Raw genomic sequence first — 22511 nt, forward strand, 5'->3', positions numbered from 1 at the left:
GCAATTGTGTATGTGATGCCTCATTTCCAGTTATGAACATTTATGTAGAATTTTACATTCAAATCACACAACCCAACCAGGACGTCTACGCTATAGGTAAAAAATAAATGCTGAATTTTATGTTTTGACAATTTAAAGTGTACTTAATCGTACTTAAAAAACATCATGAAGGTCAGTAAACACCCACAACATCACCTGTTCATACCTCTGCCCTTGGGCAAGCGCTACAGGAGTCTGACATCGAGGCCTAAAAGACTCAAACAGCTTCCGCCCACAGGCCATTAGACTCCTGAATAAAACAATTTACACAGTCCCTCTCTTACCTCATCACAGCTATAGAATGCAACTGTATTATTATGTTGTATTTATTATTGTCTGCTATCACACTAATCAGTACAGATCTCTTTGCAAACTTGCACAAGAATAAACAAAAAGCCTCAGGTCTCTGACTCATTTCACTGTTTGCAGATTTATTACTTGTACTTTCTCTGTGAATTTCTTGGACATTTTTATAATAATAATAATAATAATGTATACTTTATTGATCCCTGTGGGGAAATTCCTCTCTGCATTTAGCCCATTCACTCAGTGGGCAGCCATTGGGCGCCTGAGGAGCAGAGTGTGGGGACGGTACCTTGCTCAGGTGTGCCTCAGGGTAGCCGTTCAGTGGATTCGAAACCCCGACATTCCAGTCATGGGGCCACCACTCTACCTACTGAGCTATCCCTGCCCTTATTTACTCATTTTATTTATTTTTGCCTTATTACATTTTTATAACTTTATGCTATTTGTCATATTAGAATGTCTCTGACTGCTGTGTGAAGTGAGTCTCAGTATAAACTGTATTTCTGTATTATTATTATTTACATATGACACATATGACACTACTTCTGTTTCTAAACATCACCCCTGACACCTGTCTATGCCCGCTCCACCTTGCCTGCACTCTCTTCTTCACCTCTCTTGTGCACTGTGTGTTGCTTTGGAAGTCATTTAGCTCGCCTTCCTTCACTAAACCATGAACCCATCTATCACTCCTACCACACACCTCACCAATGTCTCACTCCTCTCATGCAGTGCCACCCTCATATACTTATGCTCCTAACTGATCGTTGCCCCTCTTCTAAACCCAGATTTAACAATTCTTTCCCATATCATAATGGTGTGACTCATCAGCTTTATCTCAGCACTGCACATCACCCTTCTTTTTGAAAATTGCTTATCCTTTCCCCAGACATCTGCTCACTCTTCATCACTGTGTTAAACTATCTAGTCAAAACTCCACTGCCCTCTCTTCAGGACATATTCATACTTCTACAAGTTTGTCATCTGGACGCACTACCTTTGCACTCTTTTCCCACCTCATAGTTGCCCTCTCCTACCTTACTGAGCCTCTTCACTTCCTGATTCACAAACAGTCCTCTATCCTCCCCCTCATTTTCTTCATTAATCATCCCCTCAGTGTACTCCTTCCACCTTCTCAGCACACCCTCTTCATTTGTTTGTTCAGTATTTTTTTGTAGATTGTATTGTCATGATCCTTTTATTGTTTTATATTTACTACTTGTGAATAATCTTTCTCACTATAGAATGATGGACTATTTGGAAGTGGCCTCATAACCCTTCTCAGACTGGTGGGCACCGACAGTTGGTTGCCTGGGATAATTTTTGATGTTTTCCCTCTGTGGAATTATGGTAGCACACACCTGAATGCTCCGATGATCACATAATCAAATGCCTTTGATTGACATGACCTCTTAATTCCTCTGAAAGCCATTAAGGTGTGCTTAAATTTTCATGTAGACTGTGTTTCTGCATTTTTGGCTTAGTTTTTCATCAATAAATATTAATGACACCATGTGATATATCATGTTTTGTTCATGTCAGGTGGTATTTAGCTAATTTTAAGGCTGGAGAGGTCGGACGATATTTTATTTTTAAATCTCCTGGTATGTGAACCTAGAAGTGAAAAAGGGCGCACTTTCTCTTTACCATGACTGTAGATGTCATATGCCGCTACACATCATCAGCATGAGAAATCGATGCATATATGTACAACGCCGGAGTGTTAGTCAGTATCAGCCATCATACCAGGTATTCCAGGCAGATGCATATGCACTCCCGGTTGTAGTTTCTTATCATTTTCTGTCTTATAGTACACATATAAAAATGTAGAGGTTTATGAATTTAGTTTTAGCCCTTGGCTCTTCAAAGTAGAAGACATTGTCTTACATCAGTATAAAGAATGACAGGCATTTAACAAACTCAAAAACAAAACATCAGAATCTCTTATACAAGAAAGTATTTATAGGCAGTGACCCTGAGGAGATGGTATGACTAACACAAAAACTTCCTCTGTCGTTTCTTCAAAGTGGTGAAAATCCTCAGAAATATTAGTGAATTGCTTGGGGTATTCTCTTCTAGTGTTTTGACAGGATTTGGCATGTGGTCCTGAAGTAAAATGTCACAATTTGACATTTAGTGTCAGAAGTGTGAGTTACTGGAAAAGGTGAGGTACAGGCTGGAGTGCAGCACCAAGCTATTTGGTGTCAATTACTTGGTGTAACACCAGGTAAATGTGTTCTAAAGCTGTTTTGATACAGAAAACACTGAATTAATCTGGTTAATGATTGGTTTAACAGAACCAATATGTTCGAAAGTAATAATTCCACTCCAATTGTAAAAGGATTGTTACTGTGCTTCTGATAATATTGGGGTTGTTTTTCCACTCTTTTCTTGGCAGTTAAATGAGTCTAAGGTGTGAAACTTTGCACTCCACCTCCCCAAAGACAAAATTGCATTCCTTAGCAAGGCAGCACTGAAAGCAGCCGGTGAAGGGATCCATGTGAGATGCAGAACAAAGACCAAAATTTACATATTTATTTTGGAAATAAAAAAATCTGAACCTGGATGAAAAGAAAATCAGAAACTTGGTGCAGCTTTAAGTGGAAACTTACAAGCAGTTCTGGGTGACTGTAGACTGTAGATATATTTTTCTTTATTTTTCTTTTTATTTATCTTACAAACAATAGACACGGTGAATAATGCTCACGATTCATTTTCATGCATTATATCTTGTGATAACAATTAACTGGGAGGCACATTTATGTTTAAAAAGTGCCATTCATGAACCGATAGCTTCTTTATTTAAGTAAATGCAGTGACTACATTGATGTCAAGACAAACTACTCACAAATGCTTGTCTATTTAATTGCTGAATTAATGCACAATCAAGTTAAACATTTTAGGTTATATTCAGTTAAATTGAACCTTAATTAGTCAGTTAAACGTATTTCTTAAAATAATAAAATTTTTGATATTGTCAATAATCGTTTTTTTTCTTGTTTTTGTAAGCACTGCAAAGACATTTCTAGACAGCCTCCTGCAGCCTCTTTCCGGGCCAATAGGTGGTGTGTGTGGACAGGTAACCGAGCAGAAGCGCTGATACCGTGGTCCAGATCAGACTACTGTGTGCTTCGTGGCTATCTGTCTGTGCCGATCTCTTCCTGCAGGGGTCGCTGCAGTCACCTGCATACGCCACTGTTTACGGAAGTCCAAGTGACGTGTCAGTGTCCAGCGAAGCATTGTGGGAAAGAAAGTGGAGCTGACACGGCCGCTGATGGCAGACTGCTCAATTTAGCAGATATCTTCGACTAGTAAGCAGCCGTAAGAAGCAGAAATTTAGGGTAACGATGCGACTCCTTGAAGCTAATGTCAGCTGGCTGTGAGGAGGTCGGACTTATGCCGGTGTCATCGCTGCTCACCTGCGCACGGGCGCTCGAAGCACAGAAGTGGGATCCCGTATCAATGGACCGCAGCGTTTTTATTTCCTTTTCCGAGGGAGGCGAATAAAGTAGTGACGGATTATATCCCCCCACGGTGGATGGGTGGTGGGGGGGCGACCGCGCTCCCACATTCCTTTCAACGTTTAAAGTATTTCTGAGGTTTTCTATCGAAAGGCGCCGTCAAAGATGTCGACCAGCAGTCCCGAGGCGGTGAAGAAATTACTAGAGAACATGCAGACGGATCTGCGGTCTCTCTCCATGGAGTGCAAGAAGAAATTCCCCCCTGTCAAAGAGGTTAGCCTGCTAGTTAGCTTCACCGAGCCCCGATTTTTAGCAGTTTGCATCCGTTTGTGAAGCTCGTTTTATGTTTTTATTAGGTTTTACATTAAAAAATGTATGCGCTCGTTCTGTCACAGCAACCGTGGGGCCTTTGAGTTGTTCCCATACTGTACTTCTCATAAGTTGTATCAGCTGCTGGGCCTCCCTACGCTTAATATGTTTGGTGTAATGCGTTTAAACAGAAGCAGATTCACAAAAACACCGAGCTAAACTTTTTTACGTAGCTACACTTTAAGTATCTTTGTTAGATGTAACTTATGTCAAAGGCGTAAACACTGAAGTTAAATTTTCAGTGGCTATAAAAAGGCAAGTAAAAGTGAGAAAACGTGTATTTTGGGGATGGGGTGAACTAACTATTCAAGTCAAGCAATGTAAATGTACTTTATTTTGTATTTTATTTGATGCTAGCATCTTTGGGCAAGAGTGGTTGGGCCACTGTCACCCACCTTGCATAGGGTTCACATCAAAGTTATTATAGTTAAGTAAAACTAAATGTGAGAAAACATTTTAGTTAGCTAAAATAAAAACTAGACCTTCTAGAACTAGAAGCGATTTGAATGGGAAAAACAAACTAAAATAAAATGTATAATAGATGAAATATACTTAGTTTTGTTATCTGTTAATTTGTTAAAATTTGCTATCACAAACTGCCTGATGAGGCTTTTATGATCATGTTTTTTGAGGCTTTTGATGTCTACAAGACTGAGTCAGCATTCAAAAGGTTCTGTTTATATTTTAATATCTCTACAGATTTTTTTTAAAGATCTACAACTAACACTGAAATTAATAAAAACTAAAGTGAAACCAGTCAACCTGCTATGGAAACTCACTGAAACTTAAAAAGGAAAACTAACAATATAATAAAAAGTAATCAGAAAATACAAAACTGTATTAACTCAGACTCAGAGTCCATGCAGGTGTCTGGCTGCAGAAATCAAAGATACATGGGAAACGCAGTCATTTTTAAAACCAGATGTGATATGAGCATGGATGCCACAGATATCATTTGACAGGGAGTGATTCTCATGATATAAGCGAACAGGCCCTTAAAACCTTTATTCCAATTTATCTTTATTTTTTAAAGTAAAAAGTCTTTGTTTTTAAGGGCTTTGGTGATACTCGGCCTCTGTTGACCTGTCCTGTCTGCAGTCTGACACTGAGAGTTGGTTTCAACAGGCTTGCTAGTTACTGACACAGCCAAGTGATTTCACACACACATTGTTGTTTGAATGACTTACTGTATTATTAAGGCCTTCACACTGGCTTTGTTGCGTGGCACTGTTTTGTTGGTGACATTTCTGATTACTCAATGACTGGAGCACAAACAATACAAGGCCGTGTACAAAAGAAGTACACTTGAACATTTCACTTAGAAATGTAAGCAGTAGTAGCATGATAAAATGTCAAGTTTAACTGTACAGCAGGCATATGCGGGGGCATAGACAACAATGTCGGCAACACTTGTAACTCATCAGTATTCATATTGGAACAACCGCTGGTAGTCGAGGCTGACGTCTTTATGTGAGGCTTTTGTGACCACAGCAGCACTCGTCAGCCAGCTCAGCAGAGCAATTCATATCATGCCATGGCAGCTTAGTTTGTTTCCCCTCAGGGTTCACCTTGGATAGAAGCAACATTCCCATGGAGAAAAAAAGGGGAAATAGCTCAGCAAGTGCTTCCATTTCCTTTGTGTTTTGCTCACTACAGATTTAGTCCATTGACTTCAGTGGTTGATGTTTCAAAATGAGTGGTATGGCCATCAAAAGACATGGCACGCGACTGATCTTACGTGTTGAACTGATTTCTGGCCCTTGCCTAAGGGGTCTTATGAAGTTGCTTCAAATATTGATTTATCATCAGTGAGGTTTTCCCATCCTTATCAGGCTTTTTTCCCCCAAGGGATCAGAGTATTGAAGAGATCCCTTTTGATGTTCCTCCCAACCTGAGTTACCGCCCGCTCTGATCAATGGTGTTGTGATTGAAACAACGTTTTCCAATCGAAACTGTCATGGTTAAATTTGCGGCGATGTTGTCATGCGAGAAACAATCAGGGTACTGTGGTTGCTCTTTGAATTGATTTGTGCAGCTTTTTCATCGTGCTAATGTGGCCATTTTTTTCCCTCATCCTTAGCGTCTACGTTTTAGAGAACTGTTCTAGGGACTTCTAAGGGACTTATGTCTGTAGTTTAATTGTAAAACTAAAATCTCAAATCCTTGCAGCTTTACTACTGAAGAACAAAATGTGCTTTTTCCCAGACTGTCTTCATTCCATTTCCTCTCCTGTTTCTCAGTCCATCTCCCACAGTGACACTACATGCAAGAGAACGAATCACATTGTTTGTTTGTTTTTCTTTTTTCTTCTCCCTCAATCACTCATAGCCTGTCTTACAAAAACAGCACATGTAATGTAATAGAATAGAATAGCCTTTTATTCTACAACCAAATTATTATATACATTTTCAATTAAATAATGAATGAAATGGAAATAAGTATTTGATCACTTGAATTTTTGTGGTCACTTCCAAACAAATGAACAGTCTGTATTTTTTATGGTATATAATTTTAATGGAGAGAAACATTATATCAGCCAAAGATTCTGACAAAACTCATTGTATAAAAGTTACAAATTAATTTGCATGTCATTGGGTGGGAAACAAAATTGATCTGCTACAATTCAGAAAGAATCTGGCCTAAGCCTACCCCTAACCCATTGATTGATTCATTAGATTACAGATACTTCTGACCTCAACTCATTATGTGTCTAAAGCATACCTGTCCACAAAATCAGTTTCTTCCAATCCAACCTTTCCACCACCATGTGTGACACCAAACAGGTGCCAAAAAATGCTGCACACAGCCACCAGCAAGAAGCTTGGTGAGAAGGTGAAAACTGTCAATGTGGTTATTTGGAAATGACCATCAGTCACCCTCTGTCTGAGGCAAGAGCTTGCTGCATGGTACAGGACTTCACCAAACTAAAGGGCTAATGGTTTGGGCCATATATCAACAGCTTCCTTTCCCTTAACTAGAAAACTGAAGATGGGTCTTGGATGAGTCTTTCTGCATGACAGTTACCCGAAACATATTACCAAGGCAACAAAGAAGAAGCAAATTACCATACCATACCATACCACCTTTATTTATAAAGCACTTTAACATAAAACCAGAGTTCACAAAGTGCTGTACATGCTAATAGCATAAGTAAAGAAAATTAAAATGAGATAAGATAAAATAAATAACTAAAAAACTAAAATAAATTGAAACATGTTAAATTAAGGTCATGAAGTGACCATAGCAAGTCTCCAGACCTCATTCCTATGGAAAATCTGTGGAGTGAGCTGAAGCTTCAGTCGCCAAGTGACAGCCAAGAAACCTAAAGGATTTAGAGTTTCTGTAAAGAGGAGTGGGCTAAATTCCCTCCTGAGATGTTTCAAACCTGGTGACCAACTACAAGAAATGTCTTCCCACTGTGCTTGCCAATTAGAGTTTCTCCAAATACTAAGTCATGTTTTGTAGGTTTTTGGTTGATATTCTCTCTCTCTCTCTATTAAAATAAAATTACTATTAAAAATTAGAGAATGTTCATTATTTTGTAAGAGAGCAATCCTACAAGAGTGTCAACTAATTATTTCCAGCCAGCCTTGAAAATTTTCAAATGTATATCGTGATAGATATTTTTGGACATATCGCCCTGCTCTATATACTATACAGACTATACTCTCACTGTTACATTGAAAAAGGCCTTTCAGAAAGTTACTCAGTTTAGAGTCTCACAGTACAACATGTTTAAGGAAGTAAATCTGTGAGTTTCGCTAATGTTGTTTTTAGACGACACAAGCTGGTTTGTAGATCAGGGTCAGTTTGACTTCGGCCACTCCTCAAGTTTATTTATATAGCACAATTCAACAATAAGGTGATTCAAAGTGCTTTACAGAGACATTAAAAAACAAAAGCATGATTTAAAATTGATTAAAAAAACAGTACATAAAATCAGAACGGTAGATAAGACCAGTAGTTAAAATGTAAGTTTTGAAATTTAAGCTTAAAAGTGTGGATTTGGTGTTTTACTCAAATGCAGCTGAGAATAGGTGAGTCTTCAACCTGGATTTAAATAAACTGAGTGTTTCAGCTGATCTGAGGCTTTCTGGGAGTTTGTTCCAGATATAAGGAGCATAAAAGCTGAATGCAGCTTCTCCGTTTCTGGTTCTGACTCTGGGAACTGATAAAAAACCGGATCCAGATGACCTGAGGGATCTGGAAGGTTCATACTGGGTCAGGAGGTCACTGATGTATTTTGGTCCTAAACCATTCAGAGCTTTATAGACCCTCATCAGAACTTTAAAGTCTATCCTCTGATGGACAGGCAGCCAGTGTAAAGACCTCAGAGCTGGACTGATGTGATCCACTTTTTTGGTCTTAGTGAGGACTCGAGCAGCAGAGATCTGAATGAGCTGTAGTTGTCTGACTTTTTAGGTAGACCTGTATAGATGCTGTTACAGTAGTCAAGCCTGCTAAAGATGAATGCATGGACTAGTTGTAAGAAGAGTAAGAAGTACTAAATGACTTTTTTAGTTTTTCTGTTTGTGTACTCCCAGTCAAGTCCTGAGATTTCAAACTTAGCATCTCATTCTTTATGTAATGTCCTCGAATCCCACATGTGGTCATGTTTACACAGTGTTTTGCACATGATACTGATAATGGTCAAATAATAAAATACTGGTGGTTGGTATCAGATTAGCAGATAAATGATGTCTATTCTGAAAAGCAGTAACCTTTTGACTTTTTCCTTGTGTTGAGCACATTCAGAATTTTGTTTAGTGATGGCCTAAATAATCTGCTTTGAAAGCTGTTAAAGTGAACACATACCAAGTGTCTTTGAAGGTGGATACAAACTCAAAGAATTAATTCTCAGCCAGGGATTCTCTGCAGCGTGCTGCTTAATGTGACTGATAATGTATCTGTTCAGTGATACCAGAATAGTTGACTTTATGACATAGATAAGAGGGCAAGGTTTTTAACTGATAAATTTTACTAGAGTAACACTGCAGTTACCTTTGAATAGACTTTCAGATACACCAATAAAAGAACTCATGTATTAACATAGACAGTTTCTGGTGTCTCTCTCTGTTGCAATGGCATCATCAGGCCAGTGGTATTATCCTCAACAGTGTGGAGGCTTTTTAATGCTGACAGTTTTCCAGAGACAAGTGGAGGGGATACTTTTTACGCTAGAAAGCTTAAACAGCACTTTCTATGAGGAAGCAGAGAGAAAGATCAGTTTGTCTGCTGGGGAGAAATGTTGCAACTTCCTGTCAACCACAGACTCTAACAATTAGTAGGCTAATGTGAAAATATTTTTATTGTGAAAAGTTTTAATGGTTTTGTGGAAACTCACTGGCATTTTTTTCATATGGGAGGGTTCAGTTGGAGGCGGAATAAAGGACACACAATCTGTTTCTAATTAGAGAACTTGCTTGTCTCTGTTCAACTGACACACAGATTGTCAGTTCATATATGCCTTTAGTTCTCCTTTCATTTTTATAGAGTAGTCACTGTGGTTATTAACAGATATGGCTACTTCGGCAAAGGCAGGCCTTTTAAAAAGTACAATCCACTCTCTCATCACAACGTCAAAAACTTTGACTTAACAAAGTGCGCACATATTTCCCACGACTTTGTCTGCATGCTGCAATATTTCTAGTGCTCTCTTTTGAGTTGAATAGATAGTTGTTGTTGCACAGGTTGCAAATACACTCACTGGCCACTTCATTTATTACATCTTGCTAGTAACAGGTTGGACCCACGTTTCCCCTCAGAACTGCTTTAATCTTCATGATGCAAATTCAACGAGGTGCTGGAAACATTCATCAGAGATTTTTTGGTCCATATTGACATGACAGCATCACACAGTTCCTGCAAATTGTTCAGCTGGATTTCCATTATACCAGTGTCCCGTTCCACCACATCTCAAAGGTGCCCTATTGGATTGAGATCTGGTGACTGGAGGTCATCTAGATGCGCTGAACTTGCTGTCAGGAAACCAGTTTGAGATAATTTGAGATTTGTGACATGGTGCGTTATCCTGTTGGAAGGAGTCATCAGAAAATGGTTCAACTGAGGCCATAAAGGGATGGAAACGTTCATGAATACTCAATAGGTTGCAGTGTATTAAACCTGGTGGAACCTGATGCGGTCTTCTGCTGCTGAAGCCCATCTGCTTTAAAGTTCAATGTGTTTGCATTTAGAGATGCTCTCCTGAAAAACACCTTGGTTGTAACAAGTGGTTATCTTCCAGTTAGCTCAAAGCAGTGTAGCCATGCTCCTCTGACCTCTGACATCACTGAGGCGTTTTCACCCAAAGAACTGACGCTATTCTCTGTAAACTCTAGAGATGGTTGTGCAGAAAATGCCTGTAGATCGTCGTTTTTTTGCAAATCCTCAAACATGCCTGTCTCGCACCGACATCTATGTTCACAGTTACTTAAATCACATTTCTTTTCCATTCCGATACTCACTTTGAACTTCAGCAGGTCTTGATCATGTCTACATGCTTAAATGCATCATGTTGCAGCCATGTGATTGGTTGATTACGTATTTATGTTAACGAGCAGTTAAACAGTGTTTATTGTATAGTTATAAGGGGTTCACAGTTGTGAAGATGGGACAACACATCCTGGCCTGCAGTTAACAGCAAAGGCTCATGTTTGATATGCTGTATAATTGTGTCGTAACTAATTGTTGCAGTCTGAAACTCTTTCTGTCACAGCTTATGCAAAGCCAGAATTTGCTGTTCTGATGCTGGATTTTTCACTCGTCTGTGCTGATGGAAATATCAAAAGTAGCAACAGGAAGGTTGCAATTATTTCAGACTAAAAAAAGCTCTCTGCGCTCCCCTCATTTTCCTGCAAGCCGCTATGGTTCGGTTTCTGGAACAAAAGGAGAAGAGGGAGAGAAGCTTTTTTTTTTTTTTTTTTTTTTTTTTTAAGAGATTAACTTTTAGGGAGCTGTATGGTAAAAGATTTTCTGAAAAAGCTTAGCCATTAAGCAGGGGTTGTTACCAGCCGTTTAGTAATTTATGAATTGCGATCCTCCAAAGTGGCTCAACTTTTGTGACATGTTGGTGTATTGTAATCATGTTGTTACAGTATTTATCCCGTCAGTGGTGCCTAATCCAAAGAGGTGTGCCTTTTTTAAAAATGTCTTTCTTTAGCCAAAATTATACCAGCCTTTTAAAAAGGCAGTGTGTGTACTTCTGTAGCCACAAAGGTTAAAGCATTATGTTGTTTTCGTGAGGAGAAATACAAGACAGATGGCAGTACTGGCCCTGCAGACGGCCTTTGAGAAGAACTGCTCATAATAAGTTTTAAACAGTTTTTTAAAACATGTCTAAACAGGTGTTTTTTGTATGTGGAACAACTGGGGCAAGAAGTGAAATTACAGTTAAAATTGAAACCATGTAGGAATGAGGAGTGGAGTATTGATGGGAAGCAAAGATGGGAAAGAAAACATCTTGAGAGGCTTGCCGTGGCATGCAGTTGTTGAAGAAAGATAAGAGCGGCCTCTCCGTCCCCACTTGCCATCCTCCTCCTTTTACCCTTCCCCATTCTTGACAGTGCTCCTCACAGCTGTTCTGAACATCTCAAGCTTAGAGGAATACCTCACTGGGTGTTCCTCATAAGATGAAGATGTTTTTCTACAACTGGGCCTTCCTATTTTCCGCTACACCCACCATTACAAGTAGCCATGTCTACCACCAGCGGTGCATGTATGCTGCACTGTCAGCACCTTTCAATTTGATGTCACATCAAACAGTTACCTAAATGTCTGTCCTCTTTCCTCTCTAGGCTGCAGAGTCTGGTATAGTGAAGATTAAGACGATAGCAGCCAGGAACACAGACATATTAGCAGGTGAGTGATAATAGAAGTACTTAGTTGTTCTTCAATTGGCTATGTGTGCAGAGCTAGTGCTTTAAACTGCAACAAGCTTATATTCAAATGTTCAGGGAGACGGCAGTATTCATGATTTTCTGTTCACACAACTGCATCCTGCATACAAGTGACAGACTGAAATAGTCACTGGGCTTTCATGTATTTTCCTTTCATAATGCATGCATTCAGCCAAATGTACAAACGGCCTTTGACTCCACCCCAAAAAAAACAAACAAAAAAAGTCATTGTGTTTATTAAGTTATATGATAAATGAGTCTTTTATTTCCCTCCTCTCTGAGCTTTGTTTGCAGTCTTTTTCTGGCTCTTTCTAGCTTGTTGCTCTGAATTATTGAAGTATTTTCAAACGGGGCTGGTCTCTCAGCACTCGTATGGAAAATTGGTTCTAGCGCCGTCTCTGTAAACAAGTCTAGCTTTTTGGTAGCATTTGCAGAGTTGACACATAGTTGACATTTCCTGAGTTCCACTGATGACTGTCCACAACCTGCTGCCCCTCTGTAGCTGTGAACTGTACAGCAGCTCACTGTTCACTGTTTCAACTTTAAGTCTACTTGACGCATCAACTTTATGGTGATTAACTGGGAAACCTGTTGTGCAGGTGTAAATAACTGGTGAACCTAAATTCAGTTTACTGGAAAAGGAAATAATGCACTTTTCACTTTTAAGTGCTGTTTAAAATGAGATGATAAAAACCTCAGTGCAAAATGGGTACCTTTTTTTTATTATTATAATTGTTGAGCTAGAATAGTGTTGCATGATTCACACTTGAGAATAATTGTTATTGTAAGTTGATACCTCCATGTATTCTTTTCATTTACTCTCCAAAGTTTTCGTTCTGCAGTACCAGACTTCATGAAATCAGAAGCAAAACAAAAGCAAACACATGTATTTATTTTTTTTTACTTTAAGGCATTTTATTAGAAGTAAATTGCATGATGACATCTTTAAAAAAAGATTATTTGTGTCCTTTATTTGTGTCCCTTTTTCCTGCAGCCCTAAAGGAGAACAGCTCAGAGGTTGTGCAGCCTTTCCTGATGGGCTGTGGCACCAAAGAGCCAAAGATCACACAGCTGTGTTTGGCTGCCATCCAGAGACTCATGTCCCATGAGGTCGTATCTGAGGTGAGGGCTATAAGCTAGCCTTTTATTTGAAAATAGGATATTTATATTTTCATATGTATGATCTGCAGATGTGTACACAAGAAGGGAATCTAGTGTGTAGAAGGCCAAATAAAACCACAGTGTGGTAACAAGCAGTGCCGAATTGAGGACAGTTTGATTGATACATGTTAATTTACACACATCACAATAAATGCAATAATAATCATCAGGCTGTTAGACTAATGCACTCATTGGTGAGTTGCTTTTGGCAGGTGCACTCAGTAAGAGGCCTTTGCTGATCCGCTGTGTGACATTGAGCTTCACAAATACAGTGTGATTGTTATTTCAAAGAGTGGCGAGTCGGTGCGTGCGTCCTTGTTGGAAGGTTGTTCCCAAGCGAAGAAAACTCTTTTATAGAGAACACAGCCATGAAAAACACATTTTTCGAGTTTGTGATCGAACGACTCATTAAAAACAACGGAAAGTAGATGTGCTGTTTTTCTTTTTTAGCATTATTTGAATCTTTCGGGTTGTGGCCTTCTGTTGTTTTTTGTTTGATTACCTGGAAGTAAATAAAGACTGTTTTAAACCTCAATGTTTCATGCTCACCTTCAGTGTGTAAGCATGGACAAATTAAGGCTTGATTGATATCCAATTGGGTCAATACTGCAAGCACTGCAACACATCAATACCCAATCAAGCAGTGTAAATTTAATTTGACCTCGTTCCTGGCGCAAAGGCGCAGACCACCTTTACCACTTCCACTGCTCATTTTCGTGAAACCCGTTGACCTAGAAAATCTATTACTTGAACAGTTTAACATCATCTTTATGCGCAGTGGCAGTTAAACAACTCAGAAAAACGGAGTGGAATAAGGTACCGATCTCAGGAAAGGGGAGGCTACAATAACTTCCAAATTGAAATCGTCGTTTAATGGTAGCCTGTGAAATGGGTGTAGGGGTTTTCGACCTTTTAAACAACGCAGCTTTTGGCAGACCTGAGATGTGAGCGGTTTCCAAGATGTTACCCCAGAGGTGTTAGCACACTGCAAAGCAGGCTTTCTTCATTTTAATCATCATTTGTTGGATTACACTAAAATAGATTTCAAAGCTCTCTTTTTTTTTTCCTTTGGTGGGAGAAAAGATGCGCTCGGCATTCCCTGAGAAAATTCTTTGTCAGAACTGGTCACGCTGGGTTACTTAGCGCTAATTCTTATCAACTATTTTTGTCACACAGATCTCGCTCTCACGCTCTGTCTCTCTCTTTCCACGCAGTAGTTTACCTCAAACACTGAAATGTTCTGAATCCCAGGACATCCAAGAAGAAACTTAACTAAATTTAAACCCTTGTTGCTGACCAGAGGAAAAATGGCTGTTTCTTAAAGCTGTATCCTTGAAAATAGCTGTGAATTTTAACTGTGAATTAAAAGGAATAATACATTTTTAATCATTCAGATTCATTGTTATTTCCCCCACTCACCAGTAGTAGATGGGTAGTAATGTTAGTTAAACAGACTGAGAGTTTAAGCGTTTAGTATTTTATTTTACAAATACAAAAAAGTTTGCACACAAAAACAGCACAGCGTGGGGAGCGGGTTGATGCAGGTCAATCCAGTAAAACAGAAAGCAGCTTCTAACCTGTGCTGTTTCGTTTCATAAAAAGAAAGAAAAAGAAATCCTAAACTTCTTGAACCTCCATGGCCAAAACAACAAAACGATGCAGGAGTAGCTCCCCTAAAACGGTGGTCTCTAACAAAAGCAGCCAGGAGCAGAGGACAGGTGAACCACACCAAGTAGGCGGGACATAGGAGAAAGACAGGATGGTGAAGAAGTACAGGCCTCTCCAAACCAACTGAGATTTAGTTCCCATCTATCTCCCCAAGCATGTCTTGTCTATTCACGGAGATCTCAGCAATAAATACACATCATTTCATTCTTGAATCCACCTGGACATTTGTGCCAAATTTGCAGAAGTTCCTTAAGGCATTGCTGAGATATTGCATTGAGGAGAGTAGACGACTAAAGCAGTGCCTTCAGGCAGGGCTGTGGCAGAGCATAAGACGCGTTCATATTTGAAAATTGAGTTTGTTTGTTATCTTGTGAATTGAGCCAGTTACACATAAAAGCAGCTGTTAGGGGGATGCATGTAGATTTATTTTGGATAGCTTGACCCTGAGAAAGGACGTGCGGTGTCACTTACTATCAGCAGAAACTGACAGTGAGATCTGGTGTTATTGAACTGGGTGATGTTGTAACCCCAAGCAGGCACAACCATCTGCTCCCACAAGAGTGTGTTTTTGTGCATGTCTATTATTTATGGCTGTTACCTTGGGCAAGCCAAAGGCCTGATATCAGCTAGGAACTCTGATAATGCCTCCTAAATTCAGAGTGTGGCTATGTACTTTAGTTGTGTGTGTGTATTTGTGAAACAGGCAGCAGCAGGGAACATCATCAACATGTTGTGGCAGCTGATGGAAAATGGTTTGGAAGAGCTGAAACTTTTACAGACAGTCCTCGTCCTGTTGACCACCAACACAGTTGTACATGATGAAGTGCTATCCAAGGTAAAAGCATAGACACACACACTGTTTGCATGTATTATATGGATGAACAGTATAGTAGCAGTAGTTTGTTTTTTCCCCTGTGCCCAGGCTATTGTGCTGTGTTTTCGTCTGCACTTCACCAAGGACAACATCACCAACAACACAGCAGCTGCCACCGTTAGACAAGTTGTCACCGTGGTGTTTGAGAGGATGGTGGCTGAGGACGAGCGCTTTAAAGGTTAGAGTTCATTGGTTCTGAAAGTAGGAAGATGATACAGTAAAATTCTGAGATGCTTAATATTACAGATGGTGTGAAAAACTGAAAAGTACATCTTTACACCTTAAGCTATTTAAATAGAACATAGATAAAAATGCTTTTTAATTGCAAGCTAATTTACTGTGTAATGTATTTTGTATTTAACCTCAAGGCATTGTGGAGCAGCCCCCTCCTGTCCAGGGAAACACCAACCGCCGGTCTGTTAGCACTTTGAGACCCAGTGCAAAGGATGCATACATGCTGTTTCAGGTATGTCCACCAGGGGGCGGTAGCCTTCTATAAGCCGTCCTGCCCTCTTGTCAGAGTTGGTTAGATGCTGATTTTGAGATCTTTCTTATAATCTCAAATTGAGGTCCAGTAAAACTAATTCAGAAATATTTCTTTTCATCTCTGAAATGAAGTAATTTTTTTAAAGAGGGATTCGGTTGTCTTGAAGTCTTTCACCCACATTACACTTTCATGTGATGATGATTGTTCTTCACGCAGAGCTCGGTCAAAGCCCTGTTTCAGCCACTGTGATGTGGGTAGGACAACACTGCATTGTTTTGAAGGCTGTTGTTCACCTTCCTGCAGGACTTGTGCCAGCTGGTGAATGCTGACGCCCCCTACTGGCTGGTGGGGATGACAGAGATGACACGGACGTTTGGCCTTGAGCTGCTGGAGTCTGTTCTTAATGATTTCCCCGGTGTATTCCTGCAGGTAAAGAGAGAAAAAAGAGCGAGTTTGTGAACATCTAGACCAGGGGTGGGCAATCTCAGTCCACGAGGGCTGGTGTCCCTGCAGGTTTTAGATGTGTCCTCAAACCAACACAGCTGATTTAAATGGCTAAATTAGCTCCTCAACATGTCCTGAAGTTCTCCAGAGGCCTGGTAACGAACTAATCATGTGCTTCAGGTGTGTTGACCGAAGGTGAGATCTAAAACCTGCAGGGACACCGCCCCTCGTGGACTGAGATTGCCCACCCCTGATCTAGACCAAAAACAAGGTGTCAGACCAGAAGTGGCAAAAAAGAGAAAAGTCTGCTCATTGTTAGGTTCCAACTTTTTTTATTTTAAAAGGTTTAGATCCATCTGATCCATCTTGTCCTTTCAATAAAATTCTTAATGAAACATTCTACAATAAAATAAATTAATTCACAGGATGTTTTGGTCTCCCTTTGTTTCCTACCCAGCATCAGGAGTTCAGTTTCCTGCTAAAAGAAAGAGTTTGTCCCCTCGTCATCAAGCTCTTCTCCCCTAACATCAAGTTCCGGCAGGGCAGCAGCAGCGCTGCTTCACCAGCTCCTGTGGAGAAACCTTACTTCCCCATCTGCATGAGGTTGCTGCGTGTGGTCTCCGTCCTCATCAAGCACTTCTACAGCTTACTGGTAAGTAACTGATCCGTTGCGATGGTTGGGTGGTCAAAACAGTTGTCTGATGGTTGTTTTTTTATGTCTATGGGATTTTCTTAAGCACAGAGCTGATGCACTTAATTGATCCAGTCAGATTAGCATTGGCTTACCCAAGCAGTAGTTTTGTCTTAGTTCTCCTCCAAGCACTTTAATGAGCTTAACTACAATCGAGTAACTCAGCATTCCAGCTGTTTTTATTTAGTGGCATTTATTCAATTTTTGAGATGGAATTTTTTTTTCTTCTTTTTGCTCAAATTGATCAAAAAGCCGTTCCACTTCCACAAAGCCAGAAGGTATTCAGAGATTTTGCATCACTTTCAGTCTGATATGTGTGTGCTTGGCTTGCAGGTGACTGAGTGTGAGATCTTCTTGTCTCTGTTGGTGAAATTTCTGGATGGGGAGAAGCCTCAGTGGCTCAGAGCAGTGGCTGTGGAATCAGTCCACAGACTGTGTGTGCAGCCTCATTTGTTACGGTAAGCAGCTTTAAAAAAACAACACAGATTTTTAGTTACAGGGTCTGGAAACTTACGTTTTTTTTTTCCTACTTTAGTTTAAAAAAATATAGCTGATTCTGCACAATTACATTCATTAAACCCTTTTGTGACTAAGGTTGTTTAACTGTTTCTCAGAGTGCAGTTTGGCCTAATGAAACTTGGCAAAGTCTGAAGTGTCCTTTTTTTTTTCTTTCTAATACAACCCCACACTGCTGTGATCTCACTCTGCTCTTCTCTGTTTCAGTTCGTTCTGCCAGTCTTATGACATGAAGCAGCACTCCACTAAAGTGTTCAGAGACATTGTCAATGCCCTGGGATCCTTCATCCAGTCCCTCTTCATCGTTCCCAATGCGGGAAACGTGGCTGCTGTTGGCGCGCCAGCTGGTAAGTTGACTGAGTTGTCCTTATTTAGAATTTCTATTGATGTCAAGGAGATGTGTTCAAATGGGCCTGAAATTCAGATTTACTGCACTTATACCCCCTTACCTCATTCCTCTCCGGCTTTTGTTGTAGGTGGGTCGGGTTCAGGTGCTCAAGGCACAGCACAAGGCGGTCCAGGCACAGGAGGGGTCAGCGGCACCCTGACTACCCAGGCTGCATTTGAATACCGTGGTACCTGGATCCCCCTTATGACTGTTAGTGTCCAGGGAAGCGCCAAGGCCACCTAGTAAGAATTTCTTTTGTACATACTGAATAATCTCCCCTTATTTATTGTGTGTTTATAAGGATGTAATTCCAGTCACAGATGCAGAAAGTAAACAGTTCCAGGACCGACTAGCTTTGTGCTGCAAAGTGGCATAAATATAGACAAGCTTGTCATTTTTTAAATTAATTTTTTCCCCCAAGATGTTGTTTCTGACGTTAATGATACAGCAGATCAAAAGTTATTTGCTGAAAAGAAATGGCTGCCTAATATGTTAATGGTCTTGGAAAAGGAGGCAGCTCTTATATGTCAATTTTCCAGACAGAAACTTCAGTTCATGTACTTCACCTCATTTCTCTTTCTCCATCTCTCTCCCAGCTTAGAGATGCTGGACAAGGTTGAGCCCCCATCCATCCCAGAGGGCTACGCCATGTCAGTGGCCTTCAGTGCTCTGCTTGACCTGGTGAGGGGCATCACCACCATGATTGAAAGAGAACTGGCCGCGGAGGAGGAGGCAGCTGCTGAATTTAGAGAAGCTCACCCTGACCAGGAGTGGAAGCCGCAACCTGGTGAGAATGTACAGAAGGAAAAAATGTTCTTTGGAGCGTTTTATTCTCATGATACACCCTGACAAGAAGGATATTAATCAGTTGAAAATATATGAAAGCAGACATATGGAGATGGGGAAGCAGGAGTGGTGTGTATAATGGTCTAGCCTGTCATGATTCTGGGTGGTAGCACTTGTACAAACTCTAGTGACCACAATTATAACCGAACCTCTTTATAATTTCAAATAAGAAGTGGAAAAAAATTAGAGATGATCAATTTCTTTTCTTTTTCCCCAACATGAGACTGTCCAGACTGATGTGATAGTATTTAGGAATAAACCCCGTAATGTTTTGTTTGTCTCAGGGGCTCACCTGGTGTGGGAGGAGATGGTCAACGCCTGCTGGTGCGGTCTCCTGGCTGCACTGTCTCTGCTGCTGGATGCCAGGTACGGATTCTGGAGTCAGCAGACATGTTATATATTTACAGCAGTGATTCAGACAGGAACGTTTTAAAGCTTTAGTCATTTGTAAATTGCACCACATTAAAGATTACTTTAAACGCACGATGTATGCTTAACAGATAAATACACATTTAATTTCCCGTTCAAGTGTTTGTTCAATAGAACTAGGAGGTGAGTTTTTGTGCTGCTGAAACAGACATTATCATGTTGTAGTTATTAATGAATATTAATAATAGCTCTGTGTCCAACATAACAACCCTCAGGTCAGTGGCTTAGAGTTTAATGGCCTATTTATTTTTTTTATTGGCTTGTGTTTTTATATTTTTAAATAGTCATGCAATTTAATTAAAACAATATTTCAGATGATTTCACTTACAAAATGGAAAACGATACAGAAGCCTTGAAATTAATATGGCGTGACCATGGTCTCTAATGCGGTCACTTCTCCGTTAGCTGCAGGTGTCGCTCCCATGTTAAATAGGACGGCGCCCTCAGCCTTCATCGAGCTGTATAATTTAACCAGTCTGGTATCTGGTGTCAGACTAAGTTAACTGTTCATATTTTAATACAACCTGTGCACATCTTTCACGGTGTAAAACTAACAGCGGTGGATGGAGCAGCTACAGAGTTTGCTTTTCTTCAGTTTGTTGATCAGGTGGTTCGATGCAGGACTCCCGCTCACTTTTTTCCCAGTTAAGGTTTTAATGGTGATCAGATGTTTTGGTGCTGCTGTTTTGGATGCTAGAAACATGTTTTCTTTTACTCTGAGTTCACTGTCTCAGTAATGGCTCTGCCTATTTACTGTTCACAGCGTGTAACGCTGTAGACTCTGGCTCTGACATTAAACTTTGCCAGCATCACCATCACTGCTTCTGTTGTGTTATCAGCATTTTTGCTGAAAAACTGGAGGCTGCCTGGACTTAGGGTTGTCATACGCTGCTCCTAAATATGTTTGTAGTGCAGGGTCTGTTTTAAGTCGCAAATGTGGGTTTGCATCTTTTAACACAACAGCCCGCTACACAGCCGTGCATTAAACCATTAGTCCCCCTGATGCAAACATCATTTTTTGCTGGTCCCCACAACATAATATTCCTAGCAATGTGTTTCACTGTGGGGATGGAGTTCTTGTGGTTGTAGGTTTCTCCCTTCTTTCTCCAAACATAAGCAGCGTCTCTGTGGCCAAAGAGCTCAAGTTTTATCTCACCTGATCAAAGGACGCACTTCCAGTCCAGGTTGTCCTCAGCATACTTCAGTGTCTGTTCTTCCTGTGTTTTTCTTGGTCTGCAACCTCTCAGCCCATTCCTGTGCAGTATTCTAGTGATTCACTAAGTCCCTAGCAGTTGTGACTTTAGACACATTTGTCACTAGTTTTCTTTCCAGCCTTTGAAATATTTAGCTTCCTGCCTCTGTCAGGCTCTGTGGCTCTCTTTGAATTTCTTAATGATACTTCTCACTACAGTTCTTGACACTTGGAGATGCTGTGATAGCTTTCTATATCCACCTCCTGCTTTGTGAGCATTAGCAATTCTTTTTGTGGAGTCAAAAGAGATTTCTTGTTTTTGACATGATGCTTTCTCATGTGACAGCTCAAACAGTGAGTCAGTTGGAAGAAAACCCTCAGTTTTAACTTGCGTTTACAAGTTTTGAGCATTACAAAGTTAAAACACATCATTGCAAAGGTCAGCTTTTCAGCTGCTAATAACACAAACTCTGCTCATTTTTATTATTGTGTGCAAACAGAAATAATTGATGGTTTCTAAAGAAGACTCATTTGTTTAGATGTGCTATGTTGAAAATTCTTCACTTGGTCATAAAAGTACTTCGAAAGAAATTCAAATTTCATTGCTGGGTTTATCTATACATATCCTATCATGTTCTAATAATGAAAAAAGGTCTAATATAGCCTTGGCAGCATTTCTTAGGATATAAATATTAAATTAGACAATAAGGAATACAGTCTGCAGTGTGTTATGTTTCACTTTTCTGTCCTCTTTCTTCCTTTTCTCACGTCTTGCGTGTTCAGCACTGATGAGACAGCGACTGAGAACATCTTGAAAGCAGAGCTGACCATGGCCTCGCTGTGTGGCCGTCTCGGCCTGGTGACACCTCGTGATGCCTTTATAACGGCCATCTGCAAGGCCTCTCTGCCCCCACACTACGCCCTAACTGTCCTCAGCAGCAACGCGGCCACCCTCTCCAGCAAAGGTGGGTGACTGAGAATGCATCTAAAGATAAATACAAAACACATTTTCAAGGGGACTCAAGTTTCATATAACCTCTATTTTTGTTGTACAAGTATGTCAGGCATGTAGTTATTCACTTGTACACACCAAGAATTGCAAGAGCAAATACATGTTTTATACTGCAAACCATTAAAAGTCCCCATGTAAAGCCCTGAGGGATGGCCTCTGGTCACATGTGTTTAATGAGCAGGTCTAATCTCCCACATGGGTAAGATGTGCCCAACATGTAAACTGTTGGCACTCTGCCTGTCCCTGTTCTCCTGCTCTTGTTGCATTAATCCATAAGTTTTCACTGTGGCTTCTAATTAGACACACCAAGGAGAATGTGCCTGGGGAACGTAGGCGTCCACACACAGCTGCTCTCAAGCCGGCCGCTCAGACTCTCACTATTTGCATATCAGCTTGTAGAGATAAAGCCGGCAAATTGGGTCTTGACTCACCGATGGGATGTTTGTCTTGGAGTTAATTAAGAGAGCTTTTCTTGCATGTTGTAAGCTTGCTACAAAATCCCCTCAAAAACCTTGACTCCTCTACGTGTGCGCGTGTGTAACAATATGTTTGCGTGGGTGCGTGTGTGTGTTTTCTCCACAGCTTATTCAATCCAGGGCCAGAACGTGCAGATTATCAGCCCCTCCAGTGAATCTCATCAGCAGGTGGTGGCTGTGGGGCAGCCACTAACTGCCCAGCCCCAGGGCACTGTTGTGGTAAGGACGCACACATTTGGAAGACTTGGTGGTTACAT

The 22511-nt window shown here is 40.4% G+C and overlaps 1 protein-coding gene across 2 annotated transcripts in view; it reads left to right on the forward strand.

Moving 5' to 3' along the window:
- The first annotated feature begins 3549 nt into the window (after positions 1–3549).
- The window catches only part of mon2 (MON2 homolog, regulator of endosome-to-Golgi trafficking), a 33715-nt gene continuing 14753 nt past the window's right edge, over positions 3550–22511 (forward strand). For both annotated transcript variants that reach the window (XM_085462406.1, XM_085462407.1), the window contains exons 1-15: positions 3550–4079; positions 11969–12032; positions 13065–13192; positions 15603–15734; positions 15822–15951; positions 16142–16239; positions 16564–16689; positions 17162–17356; positions 17729–17853; positions 18119–18258; positions 18388–18541; positions 18896–19086; positions 19430–19511; positions 21550–21731; positions 22361–22473. In XM_085462406.1, coding sequence (XP_085318532.1) covers positions 3972–4079; positions 11969–12032; positions 13065–13192; positions 15603–15734; positions 15822–15951; positions 16142–16239; positions 16564–16689; positions 17162–17356; positions 17729–17853; positions 18119–18258; positions 18388–18541; positions 18896–19086; positions 19430–19511; positions 21550–21731; positions 22361–22473 — 1968 coding nt within the window. In that variant the 5' untranslated portion in view covers positions 3550–3971. The remainder of the gene's footprint in view (positions 4080–11968; positions 12033–13064; positions 13193–15602; positions 15735–15821; positions 15952–16141; positions 16240–16563; positions 16690–17161; positions 17357–17728; positions 17854–18118; positions 18259–18387; positions 18542–18895; positions 19087–19429; positions 19512–21549; positions 21732–22360; positions 22474–22511) is intronic.

This window comes from Copadichromis virginalis, linkage group LG7 (genome assembly GCF_057382275.1).
Source record: "Copadichromis virginalis isolate Kocher_CV1m ecotype Utaka linkage group LG7, C_Virginalis_male_GT1.1, whole genome shotgun sequence".
In the NCBI taxonomy this organism is placed as follows: domain Eukaryota; kingdom Metazoa; phylum Chordata; class Actinopteri; order Cichliformes; family Cichlidae; genus Copadichromis; species Copadichromis virginalis.